Consider the following 19538-nt stretch of genomic DNA (forward strand, 5'->3'; position numbering starts at 1 on the left):
GGTGTCACAGGTAAGGTTTGTAATTCTAGTGTCACAGGTAAGGTTTGTTATTCGGGTGACAAAGGTATGGTTTTAATTCTGGTGTCACAGGTAAGGTTTGTTATTCTGGTGTCACATGTAAGGTTTGTTATTGTGGTGTCACAGGTAAGGTTTGTAATTCTGGTGTCACAGGTAAGGTTTGTAATTCTGGTGTCACAGGTTAGGTTTTTTATTGTGATGTCACAGGTAAGGTTTGTAATTCTGGTGTCACAGGTAAGGTTTGTTATTCTGGTGTCACAGGTAAGGTTTGTAATTCTGGTGTCACAGGTAAGGTTTGTAATTCTGGTGTCACAGGTAAGGTTTGTAATTCTAGTTCCACAGGTAAGGTTTGTAATTCTGGTGTCACAGGTAAGGTTTGTAATTCTGGTGTCACAGGTAAGGTTTGTTATTGTGGTGTCACAGGTAAGGTTTGTTATTCTGGTGCCACAGATAAGGTTTGTAATTCTGGTGTCACAGGTAAGGTTTGTAATTCTGGTGCCACAGGTAAGGTTTGTAATTCATTCTGGTGCCACAGGTAAGGTTTGTAATTCATTCTGGTGCCACAGGTAAGGTTTGTAATTCATTCTGGTGCCACAGGTAAGGTTTGTAATTCATTCTGGTGCCACATAGAAGGTTTGTTATTCTGGTGCCACAGGTACCACAGGCTTAGTCTCAGACCTTTATAGAACTGAGCTGTTGGGTCTTAACGGAAAAAGACTGAGAATTGTATGATTGTCTTAGCTGGAGATGACCAGATCGGTTTTCTGTGATGTGTAGTTCACTCTATAGTGATTATAAACAACCTCACTTTCAATTTGGTTGTGGATTTACCTACCCATGTTACACAGAAAAAAAACTATTGAGGGAGATGTAATCTATGTGCATGCTATTATAAATCACGTTTCTTTCACAGCTACTAAATTTTGTGATTTCCATTAAAATATAAGTTCGCGAATATTAACATTTGTTGATTTAAAAATCAATATAAATAAAATAAATGATGCAGTGTTGTGTATGATTAATATAACAATCTAAGGGAGATAATTTAGTTTGAATGTATAAAGAGTTATTCCCCTTCATTGTAATTCACTTGTAGAACATGTGAACAGTTGAGATAAAGATTTTGAACAACTAGACGTGTTTGTTGTTTTAAATACAAGATATTAGAGGAGTTCCCCAGACCTCTCACTATACTGCAGTTAGTTGATTTACATGCAGAACCCTGAGAAATTGTCTTTATTGTTCAAATCTATCGTGCTTTTGCTTACTGTCCATCAGTCTAATCATACTAATGAATGCTTTATCTCGTTTTGCCAGGACTGGAACAGTTGTCCAAGATATTTAATCTGTGCAGTCCTTTATCAAACAGTAAAGAATATCGCCATCTCCTCAGTTGGGCTAGAAACGCTTTTACAGTATTTGCCATGATGGACTACCCGTATAAAGCTGATAGTCTTGCTAATCTGCCTGCCTTCCCTGTCAATGTAAGTTTTGTAGAAATGGAATATCTTCTAGATATATTGCCTTCCTTGCCAAGGTTAGTTCTGTCAAAATGGAACGCTGACAAATAACATGTAATGAATGGTCATTCACTATTTCTTTATTTCAGTCCAGTAATGGCTGAAATTAACAATTTGTAAAAGGAAATAACAAATATTGTTGTTTGAACATTTAAGTTTATGCGGTCAGTTTAATTGGTAATTTTAGGTAAATGTGAGATTTGTTATTTTATTGTAAAGAAGTAAACATTTCTGTTACATAGTCATCACTGATTTTGAGGTTGGTTTTTTTAGGTGGCCTGTGGTCTCATAACCAATAGTTCAGAAGCAATCTATGGACTGGCTCAGGCTGTTGGTAAGTTTTGATAATGCTTGATGGCTCTATGTCCATTATTTTTGCTAATACACATATGCCATTATTTGACCATCATCACATATGCTAATTTTTTGTTTGAATCTGTAACATGCTTGGATGAAGTTTGTCCAAAGGAATGACCTTGATTCAAGGTCTCAGGGTAAAAAAGGCTAATATGTTAACAACACCTTGTCAATATTTCTATTCAGACTCATCAGGACCTTGTTTGAATAGGGTTTATTTAGATGGCCGCCACAGTCACCATCTTGAAAACATATTTTGAACTTCTTCTCAAGTTCTACGGGTGCCATTTGGCTGAAGCTTGCCTGAAATGATCCTAACATGGTCCCAACAAAGTGTTGTTATTTTTTCAGGTCAATCTGAAATCGAAGATGGCCGCCTCAGCCGCCATTTTCAAAACTCATTTTGTACTTCTTCCAGTGAATTTGGCTCAGAACTTGCCTGAATTACTTGTTGGTGAAAAGTCTGTCATTTTGTCCAATGACAATTTCTAGTTTCTCTTTGTTACTACAGATCTCCTTTACAAGATTGCTCCAGGGAAGTGTCACAACATATTCCAGGAGTTTGTAGAGTGTGCTGATCCTACAGGCTGTGGAGTAGGCCCAGACAGTCTGGCCTGGGACTATCAGGTAAGGACATTGGTCTGACCTCCGACCTCCAATATTTAGATAACCATGAAACATGCAGGTTCTGCAAAGAAATGTTTACTACAGCAGGGCACAGGGGCATTGTTTGTTGACACTTTGTAGAGTTTCTGTTTTGCTATTGTCAGGCCTGTACGGAGGTCCATCTACCCGCCGGCAGTAACAATATGACAGATATGTTCCCGGAGCTTCCATTCACCTCACAGATCAGGACGGAGTACTGTCAGCAACGATGGAACGTCACCCCAAGGGACAGTTGGGCTAACACACAGTTCTGGGGCAGGGGTACGTCACAATATAGCTTTGAGTGGTCAACAGCAATATGGCCAGCAAATATCAGTTGAGAATGATAAACAGTCCAATATTTTGTAAATATTTATACCTGTAGACTTATATACACAAGGCAGTTTATTGGTATAACCAATGAAAATTAAAATTTTACCTACTAGAGTATCTGCTGAGGAAGGACCTTTAAAAATAACATCATTTTAGGGGCTGAATTATACCTATTTTTACAATAAATGTGATATTTATTTCATACATATATCTGAGATATAAATAATAATATCAGGATCTTAACTTCGTAAGTGTCTAATTTTAGAAGGTACTCTGAAAACAATAATTAAATTTTGTAGACTTGGATACAGCTTCTAACATTGTGTTCTCAAATGGTGACCTTGACCCTTGGAGGAGAGGAGGGGTAAGTAAGACCAATATTAGCAAGGAGTTATGTCCCCTGATACCAAGATAATGTTTGTTTATTAAGGAGTTATGTCCCCTGATAAAGTAATTGTATTTGTTTACGAAGTAGTTATGTCCCCTGATAGAGAGGTAGTATTTGTTTCTGAAGGAGTTGTGTCCCCTGGTAGAGAGGAAGTATTTGTTTATGATAGAGTTATGTCCCCTGATATAGAGATAGTATGTTTATGGTATTCAAGGAGTTCTGTCCCCTGATACAGATATAAGTATTTGTTTATGAAGGAGTTATGTCCCCTGAAAAGATATAAGTATTTGTTCATAAAAGGAGTTATGTCCCCTGATACAGACATCATCATTTGACAGACAAATGCTAAACATAATTACTGGAAGCCTGGACATCATCACAAATGCTAAACATAATTACTTTATCCACATCATTTTGAGATCTTAAAAACCCTGTATTATGACCACTGGCTTCAGTTAGGAGTTACTTCCCCTGGTGACAGTTATGGCACAGTCTAAAAGAGTTCTGTCCCCTGGTGGTGAGCATCCTAAGAGGTGGTCAAGCACTGATAGAATCTGATATGGGCTTAACAAGTGGACAGGGATATCTGAACCTGAAAGTAAGATTTTGTTTTGGCTGATCAATCAAGAGGTTTGAGACCCAACAGACCCATGTTGAATTATTTTTCTCGCCTATTTACTGAAAAATGGTGAAAAATCATTCTTAGAAACATGTTTATAGTGTAGTGCTGACATCACTGGGACGTAGCAGTGTATCAAAAACATTGGTCGCCACATAAGTGTGTCATTGTTTCGTGCATACAGATCTATCCCTACTCTTGTAAAAGACAAGATTTATCTTTTCTCTAGCACTTACAGGATTAATAGAATCTTTCACCCACTTTGGGGCGAGACAGGAGAATCTCAACCAGAGGGGTAAGATTTTTATGTTGTCAGACACAAGGCTTTGCCAAGTGTTTGACAGCTTAAGAATCTTAGTCTGAGGGTTGAGAATCTCCTGTCTCACCCCAAAGAGGGTGAATGATTCTTTTTCTCTTACACTATTTGTCTTTACCCTAGAGTGAGATAGAAAAATCTCACATTGGTAAAATTGCGGATATCCCTCTCTGAGGTAAGAGAGTAATAGAATCTGACATGGGTCTGTCATGTGGACAGGGATATCTCAACCCGAGTGAAAGATTTTGGCTGGTCAACCCGAGGCTTGCAGAGGATTGACGGCCACTATCTTTCATGAGGGTTGAGATATCCCTGTCCACTTGACAGACCAATATAAGATTCTTTTTCTCCCATACTTAGTAGAAAAAAGACGAAATTCCTGTATGTTTCCAGCTGTTTCGTTGCGCAATTACGCAGGAACGTCGTTATGCGTCAAAATTGATGACATCATATACAATGCATGCAGCATATATTGATGACGTAACGTAATTGTCTAGCGCGTGTGAGCTGTCTTACACCCCTCTGTGTAAGACAGAGTTATCTTTTCCCTAGCAACCACGGGATATCCCTGTGAAGTATGGGAAAAAACCCTGTCAAGTATGGGATAAAGTATATATGGTGTCCCCTGATGGAGAGGTAACATCCATTGAAGGTTGTCGGGGACATTATAGATGTAGTGTTCCTTTTATTTTGTTTCAGGTATTATCAACATCCAATCCAAACCTCATGACCCAGCTTGTCATTGGAGGAGCACATCATTTAGACCTCAGGTAAACACCAAAATCCAACATAGTACCATATGTATGTAAATCATGATGAAATTGCTTGGTATTTTTGCTGGACATCACTAGAATCAGTAAAATTGAATCACCAAATAGGAAAAATGGTCCACACAATATATTCCCTGCAAGTAAGATCACAAAAGTTTTAAACTGCTAAAATTCTAATTTTCTCATCTTAGTCATAAACCCGAGTAAATAAGCAGCTATACTATATTACTATACAATATTGATAACAGAGAGGTAACTCCACTGTATTTATAAGAATATCCTGTATCTAGCCTGTTTGTTGATGATTACAGGGGAGCTAACCCCGCCGACCCTCCCAGTGTGAGGACTGTTCGCAAGGTCGAGAAATCCCAGATCCACAAGTGGGTGAAGGATCACTATAGAACACAGCCAGGGAATGTATTTCCTCACCACTAAAGCTAGTGGTATATAATATTCCATAAAATATTTTTTATAATTTATACATATTTGTAAACTATGTGCAGTTTTATAAAATAAATTCTAGTTTTGTAAACATGTATGAACTTTTTTCTTCAAGTCTGCAACTTGTTGGGACTAACAATAGAAAAGCTCTCTTTGCCTTGAAGTCCTGAGTATGAGAATTAAGTGAAGCCATCAAAGCTTTGTTTCCTCAAACTATAATTGGTCATTATTGGTGTGTACAGAATGTTATGTTCAGAGAACAAGGTGCTCAGAGAGTTAATTCTACTGCTTTCACTCGACTATACAGTTTCCAGCAGTTAAAGACAGTGTCAATTATATGGGTCATCCCATTTTACCCATATTGGATCAACAGAACTGGTGTATCATTAATTAGGTATTAAACAAGAGCTGTTGGAGAACAGCAAAGCTCGCCTATTCAGAAGAAGTTGATGTTCAAGTATTTACTATTTAAACATGGAAATATGACAAATTAACAGACTCAAAAAAAACCTAAAGGGTCCCAAATTGGTTGTATTATCACGTTCAGCATCCATACACATTAGGAAAATAAAATCATAAACATTTATGATGACTTAAGCTTAAACAATAGACAAAATAGAAACTTGCTCAAAAACTTTAACATGGAAATATGACAAATTAACAGACTCAAAAACCCCCTAAAGGGCCCCAAATTGGTTGTATTATCACGTTCAGCATCCATACACATTAGGAAAATAAAATCATAAACATTTATGATGACTTATGCTTAAACAATTGACAAAATAGAAATTTGCTCAAAAAATTTAACATGGAAATGTGACAAATTTACAGACTCAAAAAAAAACCTATAGGGTCCCAAATTGGTTGTATTATCACCTTCAGCATCCATACACATTAGGAAAAAAAATCATAAACATTTATAATGACTTAAGCTTAAACAATTGACGAAACAGAAACTTGCTCAAAAACTTTAACATGAAATGGGACGCCAACGCTGACGCCAACGCCGGGGTGACAACATTAGCTCCCCCTATTCTTCAAATAGGCGAGCTAAAAAAAATCACCATTTCTGTTCAGATTGATCAACATATTCTTGTGATATGAACACTAATGATAGTGATTGAATACACCACTGCGATGAATTCACACACAATGTTTCCATTTTTACCATCATCAGATGATGGCCTATTCAAATTTCCTTTCGTCCATACGTCCTTCTGCCCATCCATTAACAATTCTTGTTATCATTATTTTACAGGAACTTTTTCAAATTTTATTATAGGTTCTTCATGGGACAGATATGCACATTGCATTTTGGGACCAATTAGACAACGAAATGGCCAACAGGCAGCCATCTTGAATTTTGATGGTTGAAGTTTGTTACCACTGTTTCTCAGAAAATCCAGAAAGGATCTGCTAAAATTTGATCCATACGTAGATTTAACTAGAGAACAAAAAAAACAAAAACTTCTTTATAGGTGTTAGGAAAGGCTCCACCCTTGTCTAGTAGACCTTTAGCAGCAGTTTGTGTTTTTGATTGTCTCTGGAAATCAATCATGGATAGACAGACAGAATGACGGACACACAGATAGACATGTTAATTGTACAGTAGGGCTTCCACAGTGTGGGGCCCTAAAATAAAAGATGAAAAATAAGAAGTCCATTTTAATCTTTGTATTATATTGTAATGCAAAATAAATAAATATTGCTGAAAAACATTGTCATATATTTGTAAAATATCAATGGCAACATGAATAGATTCTACACTAATCTGTAATGAGTGACAGAGTTGTCTCCCCTAAAGGCACACTGGAAAATGTAACATTAAATAAAAATGTCATCAGCACTACTACATGTGCATGTATTCATCTCCGACATTTCTCACAGAAATTGAGAGGAGTTTGATTAAGGACAAATGTATGCATCTTTAGGAAATTAGTTACGATACATGTATAAATTCAAAAATTCTCACAATTCTAAATCCTATAAAAACTTTTTTCACATTAATAGTTAAAGAACATCCTAAAGCCTATAAAAACTATCAACTAACAATTACATTGCTTGGAATGTAGGATGACCGTCTATCATTCTGAAAAATAAACAAACGAGATTCATATCTTAAATAGACACACACAATATACATCAAAACTCTTGATTAATTGGTCAAACAAAATTGCTGAAATTATTCAACATTAATGTGTACAATAACAACCCTTAAGGCACATTACCATAGTATTGCACACAGCCTGGTACATGACTGGCTCCGCCAGATGTTGATATGTGTCTACATTGAAACTGTTCGAAATCATTATAAATTAATTGCACTGATTTTTTCTGCTGTCGAGTAGACATGAATGTATAGGTATTAATTTCTTTGATCTTCAGAAAAAGATTCAACACATGGATAAATTAACAATACATGTCTAATCAAAACTGGATTAAAGCAAATCTGTGAAAATATTTTAATTACTTCTTGATTGGTTTGTGAAAATAGCCTTGACAAAAAATATTTAAAGCTTTTATGTAGGAAAACACTTTGTATAAATATACACAGTCATATAAAAAGTAGTTAGTGTATAAAATGTATGAACCAAATATAGTTTTAACCACAATGATTTTTCAATAATTTCACTAATTCAGTTAAATGATTGCCACAACATGGTCCATGATTAACATAACTACAGCCATAAATGCCCAGTATCCATTAAACTGTCCTGTTTTACCTGCATGTGGTTGTTTTAAGCCTAATGACCCTATATTATGGATAACTTATGTGAAATGAAGTGGCTCTGTCAATATGAATTGTGGTTTTAGGTTTTATTAGTTTAACATTCTATTAACAGTCTGGGTCATGTAAGGACAAGCCAGGTTTGTTGGTGGAGGTAAGCCACCGACCAGAGGCCAGTACCTAGCAACTGCCCCACATGGAATTCAAACCCGCGATCCAGAGGTTGAGGGCTTGTGGTAATATGTCGATACATTTTAACCACTCGGGCACCATGTTCCAATGAATTGGAAATTTAAAAAGAAAAAAAACAAACTTATGGCACACAAAAAATTGGTAACTCTCAGATCACTGGCCTAACATGTACACATTCAGTAAATCTCTGTGAGGTATTGTATGGCATTACATTATTATAATTTAAGTTTTCCTGCTTCTTTTGAATTGATCATTTAAGCATTGATGTCACTGTTTTTAACTTCATGGGGGTATGAAAAAAATTTGTTTGCAAGCTGTGTGTATTCTCACAAAAGTTTGAAAACAATTTATTTCATACCCCAATGAAGTTAAGAAATATTTACATCAATGCTTACAATTAATTTTTCTGACTACTTGATAATATAGAATATGTTCAAACATACAATTCCATTGATTTCCCAATTGATTATTTTTTTGTAAATCAATATGCAACGTCAATGTCTCTATTATGACACCATGAAAATGTTGGATGTTCGTGCTATTCTCAGATTTTTTCTTCATAGCAGTATAAAGAAAAAGTATCTGTCAATTAGAAAGTCGGATTTAGTATAAAACAAATAAAAATGAATTATAAACAATATCATCTTCTGGAATATGAAGCCTACCAATAACAAGAAATATAACTGTATATGAAATGTGTAGAATTGGTTTTCCCCTTTAGGATATTTGCATGTATATATATATAAACCACATCTTTGGTAATGTTGTACATAACTTGATCAATTGTTGGTCAAAATAGATTTACTTTGGAAAACATATTCCTGATTGGTCAAGGAGGGAATTGCATAACAAAGTAACATGTATGTAAAAACACAAAACTAGTAATATGTAGTGAGAGATGACAATGATAAGTATGATTTGTTCTAGCTGTCAAAGGAAGCCCCCTTGGTAAATTATGAGGAGATTTCAGTGTGGAATTAAACACCTACAGAGTGTGTGACTAGAAAACATAGTACCCAATGAACTCCAATGAATTACACAGATACTGACGTTGCAAAAAGGTCATATGGTTAATAATAAAGGTTACAAAGTTCATAAAGGTCACAAAAGTCATCAGGGTCCTGCCTTATGACCTTTTTTCCTGGAGGAAGCCCCTACAGAGTGATTAAGTATAAAGAGTGACTAGGGGTCATGTGCTGAGGTCCCAGCGGTCATGTCCTGAGGTCCCAGGGGTCATGTCCTGAGGTCCCAGGGGTCATGTCCTGAGGTCCCAGGGGTCATGTCCTGAGGTCCCAGGGGTCATGTCCTGAGGTCCCAGGGGTCATGTCCTGAGGTTCCAGGAGTCAGTGGTTCGTGTGCACTAGGAAGTCCCAGGTATCCTTCCATGTCAGACTCTGGATATCCTCCGGTTTCAGGTTGGCGTTTCCGTAGGAGAACACGGCTAGTTTCCAAAATGCCCAGACCATTGAGGCGACAAGACCCAGACACACTCCAGACACCGTGGTACCGGCGTACACAAACCTGTCAAACAAAACATGTAGTCATGATTACAAGTTACATCACTAATGTAAGTCACTTTTATGGAGTTGAGAGATGTGAGTTTAAATCATACTAACAGATTATAGTTGAACAGATAAGTGTATTTGTACCTATAATACCTATTTGTGTTGAATTGGGAATAAAAAAACCTGCCACATACATGTAGATGAAAGGAAACAGTGTTGCTACCTTGCCATCTTACCACCCTGGTACTGTAAAATGTAGTACAGTCAAACCTGTCTATAACGACCACTGATGGGGAGACAGAAAAACGGTCACTATAGACAGGTTGCCTTTATAGACAGGTTGGGGCTTTCATGCCAACCAATGAGCCAGTAAATAAAACAGAAGTGTATTAATACAAAACAGACCTGCTACTGGATGTTTATATATTTATTGTCATGCATTATTTAAGAAATAATTGTCTCAATATATTTCCGTGATTTGTGTTCGTTTTATTTTAATGCAATCGGAAATTTCGATCATAACAAAATCAACTCGTTTTGATACATAGTAGATTTTTTTCAGCTATGAACATAATCATTACCTAATTACTGACTTCACATGGCCCGGAATTATCTGTGAACGATTATTTTCAGAAAATGTATGCGTGTAATATTTTTTTTACAACACATTCTCGCTGGCAAGTCGTATGTAATGTTGCCGTGTAACCAGTTTTGACGGATTAATCTCGGAACATGAAAGATCGATTTGGAGGCGTTTTCTCACAATATACAGTCTAAAAACTATTAAAATCACAATGCAGGTACACATATTAACTTTCAGTAACATTTCTACCAAGAAATCGGACCGTATTTTATTTAGAAACACGTCGAGAATATACCCGGGTCACAACGGGCGATAATCCGACTGACTCTAATCGTAAAGAAGAAGAACGTAAATTTATTGGCCTAATTTGAAATATCTTAAGTACAGGCCATTTCTTAGTAATAAAACAATGCTAAATATCGACAATGAATAACGGAACACATTAAATAAATCGGCATGTTTTATTTTGCCTACCGTATCATCAGAGTTGTGGCTTCAAAATCACGCTTTACGAGTGATCTTTTCGTGCACATGGCGTTCGCGACCAAACATAATTTCAGTCTTTGATAGGCATAAACGGTCGTTAAAACTTCCATCCTTAAGTTGGCAACCATATTTGTACCTCAAATAATACGACCGCTAGGTTATAAACCAAACAATACTGTATATAATGGCTGCCATTTGCTTACAAAGGGAGCTAATTACCGGAAGTAGGTCATAGGGACGCTACTACACATACACTGTACTCCGTACTCGAAAAGTCGATCTCAGGGACCAGTCGTTATACAACTTTGACGGGGCTAAAACGACCGGTTGTTAGCCACATTAGACAGGTGGTCGTTATGCAGAGTGCCATTATATAGTAAAAACGCACGGGGAGTCTAAAAACCGGTCGTTATAGACAGGCGGTCGTTATATACAGGCGGTCGTTAGAGCAGGTTTGACTGTACTAGTTATAGTCAAATGAGAGTTTTATAGAACTTTTTTATGTGAACACTTAGGAACTATGACAAAACTTTGTCAGTATTTGAGTCGATCCGGCGTGCCGGTGTTTATGACATCAACAATTAATTATGATGTCAACAATAAACGCATGCAAACGTTCCGCCACGGTCATCAGTCAAACTATTGACCGGTCAATAGGAGAAATTACTTCATTTACATTTATATAGAGAGTCAGGTAACAAATTGAACTATACACCCGGCAATCTGATCCCAGTATACCTGTGGGAGATGATGTAGATATGGTCCACTACAGCAGCCAGTGACAGAATCTTGTAGATGAGACAAGGGAGATAACTGTGCATGAACAGTGTTCGGTCTGTCAGGAAGAAAGGCAGGTAGTGACAGAAATAGCCACCAATCAGCAGCTCACCAATAAACACAAAGTGAAGCCACTCACCTGTAACAATCATTCAACCATGTCAAACAATTAATCAACTATGTCAAAAACAATGTACATTATTATATCAATAAGAGGTGGGGGGTTTACTTTTAAATCAATTATAACTACACTAGTACACTATTATAGAATATGGACCAGGAAATAAGTGATGTAAACAATTATAACTACACTAGTACACTATTATAGAATATGGACCAGGAAATAAGTGATGTAAACAATTATAACTACACTAGTACACTATTATAGAATATGGACCAGGAAATAAGTGATGTAAACAATTATAACTACACTAGTACACTATTATAGAATATGGACCAGGAAATAAGTGATGTAAACAATTATAACTACACTAGTACACTATTATAGAATATGGACCAGGAAATAAGTGATGTAAACAATTATAACTACACTAGTACACTATTATAGAATATGGACCAGGAGATAAGTGATGTAAACAATTATAACTACACTAGTACACTATTATAGAATATGGACCAGGAAATAAGTGATGTAAACAATTATAACTACACTAGTACACTATTATAGAATATGGACCAGGAAATAAGTGATGTAAACAATTATAACTACACTAGTACACTATTATAGAATATGGACCAGGAAATAAGTGATGTAAACAATTATAACTACACTAGTACACTATTATAGAATATGGACCAGGAAATAAGTGATGTAAACAATTATAACTACACTAGTACACTATTATAGAATATGGACCAGGAAATAAGTGATGTAAACAATTATAACTACACTAGAACACTATTATAGAATATGGACCAGGAAATAAGTGATGTAAACAATTATAACTACACTAGTACACTATTATAGAATATGGACCAGGAAATAAGTGATGTAAACAATTATAACTACACTAGTACACTATTATAGAATATGGACCAGGGAATAAGTGATGTAAACAATTATAACTACACTAGTACACTATTATAGAATATGGACCAGGAAATAAGTGATGTAAACAATTATAACTACACTAGTACACTATTATAGAATATGGACCAGGAAATAAGTGATGTAAACAATTATAACTACACTAGTACACTATTATAGAATATGGACCAGGAAATAAGTGATGTAAACAATTATAACTACACTAGTACACTATTATAGAATATGGACCAGGAAATAAGTGATGTAAACAATTATAACTACACTAGTACACTATTATAGAATATGGACCAGGAAATAAGTGATGTAAACAATTATAACTACACTAGTACACTATTATAGAATATGGACCAGGAAATAAGTGATGTAAACAATTATAACTACACTAGTACACTATTATAGAATATGGACCAGGAAATAAGTGATGTAAACAATTATAACTACACTAGTACACTATTATAGAATATGGACCAGGAAATAAGTGATGTAAACAATTATAACTACACTAGTACACTATTATAGAATATGGACCAGGAAATAAGTGATGTAAACAATTATAACTACACTAGTACACTATTATAGAATATGGACCAGGAGATAAGTGATGTCAACTTATATTTTCGAGTAGTATCAAATCATTTTCATAAATAAAGCTTGTTCATAGATCTAAAATTTCTTGGAATAAATTTGAGTTCCTTTGTTTTTAGATATGCTTTGTTTAACTTTTTAAATCATACGGTAAATGAACTGACTCTCGGTCAAATCAAATATGTCTCTCCTCCTCCTCATCATGTAGATCAACAACAGTCCAAGGTAGATAAAGAGGCTGAGTGAAGCGGAGTACCAGATGACGGGGTTCCCGAGGAGGTGGATCTGGGCCTGAAAAATACATCAATATACACAGTATATAACAAAGCGCACAGAGGGTTGGGTTGGGGTATCTGTAGAGTACAGAATGGTTGTTTTGCTTTTTTGCAAAATATAATCGAAACACAAAAAGAAATAAAAGGTATTCTCACAGAGATTTTAGTCAGGCTACCAATATTACATTTTTAATATTTGTTCATGAATATTACAAGAGATCCCAGAGGGATCTTGGCGCCCACCAAAGAATGATCTATATCTGACAAAGGAAAGATGGATCTTTTCTCTACTTTTTAAAATTTTTCAAACATACTGCATATAAAATTTGAGACAGATCGCTTCAGTACCTTTTGAGAAATAGCGGTAACAAACTTCAACTATCAAAATCCAAGATGACTCCTTGGCGGCCATCTTGTTGATCAATCGGTCCCAAATCACAATATGCACAACTAGGGCCCTAGGGGATCAGAACCTACATGTGAAATTTGAGAAAGATCCATTCAATACTTTTGAGAAATAGCGATAACAAACTTTGAATATAAAAATCCAAGATGGCTGCCTGGCAGCAATTTTGTTGACCGATCGGTCCCAAATCACAATATGCACAACTAGGGCCCTAGGGGAACCTACATATGAATTTTGAGACAGATCCCTTCAGTACTTTCTGAGAAATAGCGATAACAAACTTTGAATAACAAGCCATCTTGTTGACCGATCGGTCCCAAATCACAATATGCACAACTAGGGCCCTAGGGGAACCTACATATGAAATTTGAGACAGATCCCTTCAGTACTATCTGAGAAATAGCCATAACAAACTTAAACTATCAAAATCCAAGATGGCGGCCTGGCGGCCATCTTGTTCACCAATTGGTCCAAAAATGCAATATGCACAACAAGAGCCCTAGGGGAACCTACATATTAAAGTGAATAGTCGGGCAAAGAAAACCAGTCTAAATGCGTTCATTGGCCTTCCAAAAGTTCTCACATATTAATACGACAGCCAAGTTCTGCTTAGTTTCCCAGTTCTGACCATTAAAGTGAAGAAAAGTTGAAAGCATTGAAAGCGAGGCTGCGTGGAAATGTAACCACGGACATAGTGAGCCGGGAGGACGTTTTAGAATTTCCATACTTTAAATTAATTTCTTCGTACGCAGACAGATTTTGACGAGAGATTTATAATTTTCCATTTCATAAGAAATTATACTGGATACATTCACACCATTTTTACCGACTTTAGCCATCCTTGCCCGACTGTTCACTTTAAATTTGAGAAAGATACCTTCAGCACTTTTTGAGAAATAGGGATATCAAACCTTAACTATCAAAATCCAAGATGGCTGCCTGGCGGCCATCTTGCTTTTCCGATCAGCCTCAAAATCTGTATGGCACAAATAGGGACCAAGGGTACCCTCCATGTGAAGTTTGAACAAAATCCCTTCAGTAGTTCTCAAGAAATATCAATAACAAACTTCAACTGCCAAAATCAAAGATGGCAGCCTCAAAATCTGTATGGCACAACTAGGGACCAAGGGTAACCTTCATGTGAAGTTTGAACAAAATCCCTTCAGTAGTTCTCAAGAAATATCAATAACAATCTTCAACTGCCAAAATCCAAGATGGCTGCCTTGCGGCCATCTTGTTTTTCCAATCAGCCTCAAAATCTGTATGGCACAAGTAGGGACCAAGGGTAACCTTCATGTGAAGTTTGAACAAAATCCCTTCAGTAGTTCTCAAGAAATATCGATAACAAACTTCAACTGCCAAAATCAAAGATGGCTGCCTGGCGGCCATCTTGTTTTTCCGATCAGCCTCAAAATCTGTATGGCACAAGTATGGACCAAGGGGACCCTCCATGTGAAGTTTGAACAAAATCTCTGCAGCAGTTTTTAAGAAATAGTGATAACAAGCATTGTTTACGGACGGACGACGGACCACGGACGCAGGGCGATTTGAATAGTCTGATGATGGTGGGCTAAAAATGCAGATCACATTATCAGGTGCCCAAGGTACATCAGTTTAAGTTACATTTGAGGTTGAGGACATCCAGTATGCTGTGTTCTTTGTGAGAAAAGGCCAGTCCAACGGTCCTGAACTGTACTTGTGTTCCATGTCAATGTCACTTCTGGAGAAAAGCATCTTTGTCTGCAGCTCAAAAAACTTGGTCCAGAATGACAGATGTGTAGGCTTTAGAGGAATCATCTCTGTGCTGGCCAACTCCCGTGCCTGCTGCTCCTTCTCAGGGCCTGTGTAATAAAATAATAATTCTGTCCTAGCCTCACTTCCAGATCCTGTGAAATGTTTACACATCATTGATTTCACATTAATTTGACAAAAAAAAAACCAAGATTATGGCCTCAATGACTGCCTTGGTAGGATCTAAAATATTGACCTCAGGCTACCTGACTAAATCAGGCGGAAACAACCAAATCACAATTCACCATACATTATCTTTAAGTTTATCTTTTAAACATTTATCTCACAGATGATAATACTGTCAATGAAAGTATCTCACAGATGATAATACTGTCAATGAAAGTATCTCACAGATGATAATACTGTCAATGAAAGTATCTCACAGATGATAATACTGTCAATGAAAGTATCTCACAGATGATAATACTGTCAATGAAAGTATCTCACAGATGATAATACTGTCAATGAAAGTATCTCACAGATGATAATACTGTCAATGAAAGTATCTCACAGATGATAATACTGTCAATGAAAGTATCTCACAGATGATAATACTGTCAATGAAAGTATCTCACAGATGATAATACTGTCAATGAAAGTATCTCACAAATGATAACACTGTCAATGAAAGTATCTCACAGATGATAATACTGTCAATGAAAGTATCTCACAGATGATAATACTGTCAATGAAAGTATCTCACAGATGATAATACTGTCAATGAAAGTATCTCACAGATGATAATACTGTCAATGAAAGTATCTCACAGATGATAATACTGTCAATGAAAGTATCTCACAGATGATAATACTGTCAATGAAAGTATCTCACAGATGATAATACTGTCAATGAAAGTATCTCACAGATGATAATACTGTCAATGAAAGTATCTCACAGATGATAATACTGTCAATGAAAGTATCTCACAGATGATAATACTGTCAATGAAAGTATCTCACAGATGATAATACTGTCAATGAAAGGTGGTGTACTGTATATATCTGCTTTTGGTGATGCCCATATAAATATCTTAGAACAAAAACAAGAAAAAAAAAGTTTCAACAATGCATCTTGACAACCAGAATCAGTAGTTATACTGTGAGTTATTCAGATTGGAAACCTATTTACTGACTTGTAGTTAACACTTATAATGTGCAAGTTAGAATGGATTACTGATTTATAATGTGTGAGTTAGAATGGATCACTGACTTGTAGTTAATACTTACAATGTGTGAGTTAGAATGGATTACTGATTTATAATGTGTGACTTCGGGTGGGGTATGGTCTCTGATTATTTATAATCTGATACCATTGTGGCGTTTTCGTATCCCCACCTTGTACCAAAGTTTATATCATACCTTTGTTTATTGTTTGAAATATCAACTTGCGAAAGCAAGTCTATTTCAATTGTCGTTTAATCAATAAACGGCCAATTTCAATTCAATCAAACTTGTCTGGTTTTTTGTCCTTTGGTACAACTAGCTCGTCCTGTCCGAAGTCATGTATAATAAATAATTAAAATGCAATTTTAATACAATTTATACATGCTGAAGGTTTATTAATTACAATCTTTTATGTATAGTAAGATGTAGTTCCTACTCAACGTTATTCAATAGAGGGAGGGCGCAGGGTCACAGAGGTGAAAAGGTCATGCGCACTAATTCGATTTATGTAAGATAGCGCACTATCTACACTGGCCAGCCACTGTAACAGGTGTCAGTTTTGAGATGGACACAAGCTGAGTTGAAGAAATATGTGCAGGCTGAGATGAAGATTGTTGGGCAGGCTGAGCTGAAGATATAGCAGGCATCATGTTATTTGCTGGTACTCCATGTTGAAAAGCCTGATTTTGCTGCGGTATGGCAATGCCTTTAGCCAACATTTGATTGAGAAGCTCCTCTGCAATGTCCTTTGTGGACGGAAAATTTGGGGCAGCTACTACTGCCGAGGCAGTCACTGTTCCTTCTGTTGGAGCAGGAGCAGAGGTAATCACTTCTGTTGAAGTAGCATGCCTAGCATTAATTAGGTTGTGGTTCACTGCAGCCCTCCGCCTAGACCTCCGAATTGGGCCTATTGAATCTGAAACGAAAAAGGTGACAAGCGAACTATGTCTCTCCATTTCAACATAAAGATATTGTTGTTCAACCGGACACAAGGCCCTGCACAACACAAACATATTGTTGTTCAACCGGACACAAGGCCCTGCACAACACAAACATATTGTTGTTCAACCGGACACAAGGCCCTGCACAACACACACATATTGTTGTTCAACCGGACACCAGGCCCTGCACAACACAAACAAATCGTTGTTCAACTGGACACCAGGTCACGCAGAACACAAACATTTTATATTATCAACTGGACACTAGGCCCTGCACAAAATAAACAACAAATTTATTATTTTAATTTAGCTAGACACATGATGTCTTTTACACAGACCAAAATACGGCCTCATATATAACCAACATGTGATGAAGACAAATGTTGAAGAACATTAAAATAACATGCCCATTTTTGATAGGTGAGCATTTAAATTCATAAATAGATAGGTTGTTAATTGTTTATTTGGACGAGGCAACGAGGCCTTAACTTCGGAGTACCGCAGAGCTACGCTAATCGATTGCAATGCATGCTGAATCGTAACACAATCTTTATCTGTCGGGTAATAATTGAAGTATGTACTTTCTATTGCTGTGTCATCGACTACTGTGACGTATATATAGTATACGATAAAGCGTGTAACTTATAATAACAACGTAAACAGGAAGGTTTATCAAAATCAGAGCGTGTGAAACCTTGGGCGGATGTAAACAAATCTCACGCATGCGTGTGACAACGCATAGTACTACCAACCTTATATATTTACACTTGCTAGGCTTGGTCACTATACGCTAATACTAGCCGATTTTGTTTACCATAACTGCATGGTAACATTGAACTTTGAACTTGCGTATGAAAATGTTCTGTGCAACGTAAAGGGACTACTTTTTTTAAAAGAAACACATGGCTTTGTTTACATTTTGACGCAACATTACGTGTATATTGTTGTTTTTCATAGAATTTTGGAAAAATGTAAACGATATATACATGTTTTATATTTATATATGATTCAAACAATTTTTGAATTAACAATTGTATAAAGAAACGGAAAAATATCCCGACCGGGGCGACGTGCTTTCATTTTTGTTAAAAATGATGGTTGTCAAATGTAAACATTACCTCTGTGCCTATGTTCGTCCTACGATCGAGTCTTTGGGATGGACGGGCGTGAGACCCTCTGATAGAGGTCAGTTATAAACATATCCTCTTATCTTTGTTCTTTGAGAATTTAATCATGTGTATTATAAAACATGCACCGCTAATAATCCACGTGTTGACAGTTACGCGTCACCACAAATACATTGTACATATCCATCGAACACAAGTGAATTTGTTTCATCTATCGATGGCGATATGGATCTAAGCGTAGATTTTTATAATCACATGGCTCCCAATGATGTAATATCGTCAAGTCAGACGACATCTCAAACACATTGAGCTACTTGAAAATCGTTGTTTTGCCAACTTCGGCAAACTCAAGTGTGTAAGCGTGCGTCAGCTTCGCCTCGCTGCACCGAGTTCACACATGTGGCCGTGTACAAATTCTTTATGTTATTACGCTATATATTAACATTTTAGCAAAATTGAATATATATTTAAAGTTCTGATCTGATTAAATAAAAATTATCTCT

General features: G+C 36.4%; 2 protein-coding genes across 4 annotated transcripts in view; one reads left to right on the forward strand and one right to left on the reverse strand.

Moving 5' to 3' along the window:
• Nucleotides 1-5502, forward strand: part of LOC138321940 (dipeptidyl peptidase 2-like) — a 72691-nt gene extending 67189 nt beyond the window's left edge. The window contains exons 6-12 of the mRNA XM_069265987.1: nt 1336-1502; nt 1812-1872; nt 2407-2522; nt 2666-2822; nt 3173-3237; nt 4896-4966; nt 5278-5502. Coding sequence (XP_069122088.1) covers nt 1336-1502; nt 1812-1872; nt 2407-2522; nt 2666-2822; nt 3173-3237; nt 4896-4966; nt 5278-5401 — 761 coding nt within the window. The 3' untranslated portion in view covers nt 5402-5502. The remainder of the gene's footprint in view (nt 1-1335; nt 1503-1811; nt 1873-2406; nt 2523-2665; nt 2823-3172; nt 3238-4895; nt 4967-5277) is intronic.
• Nucleotides 5503-7066: 1564 nt separating this feature from the next.
• LOC138321936 (protein O-mannosyl-transferase 1-like) overlaps nt 7067-19538 on the reverse strand; it is a 41263-nt gene continuing 28791 nt past the window's right edge. Inside the window, exons 16-19 of one of the 3 annotated variants that reach the window (XM_069265977.1) lie at nt 15637-15854; nt 13497-13623; nt 11640-11817; nt 7067-9848 (exon numbers count right to left, since the gene is read on the reverse strand). In XM_069265977.1, coding sequence (XP_069122078.1) covers nt 9671-9848; nt 11640-11817; nt 13497-13623; nt 15637-15854 — 701 coding nt within the window. In that variant the 3' untranslated portion in view covers nt 7067-9670. Of the gene's footprint in view, nt 9849-11639; nt 11818-13496; nt 13624-15636; nt 15855-17341; nt 17884-19538 lie in introns of those variants that run through there. The other 2 variants (XR_011208363.1, XM_069265978.1) reach the window with 2 other exon arrangements.

Source organism: Argopecten irradians, chromosome 4 (genome assembly GCF_041381155.1).
Source record: "Argopecten irradians isolate NY chromosome 4, Ai_NY, whole genome shotgun sequence".
NCBI classification, from domain to species: Eukaryota; Metazoa; Mollusca; class Bivalvia; order Pectinida; family Pectinidae; genus Argopecten; species Argopecten irradians.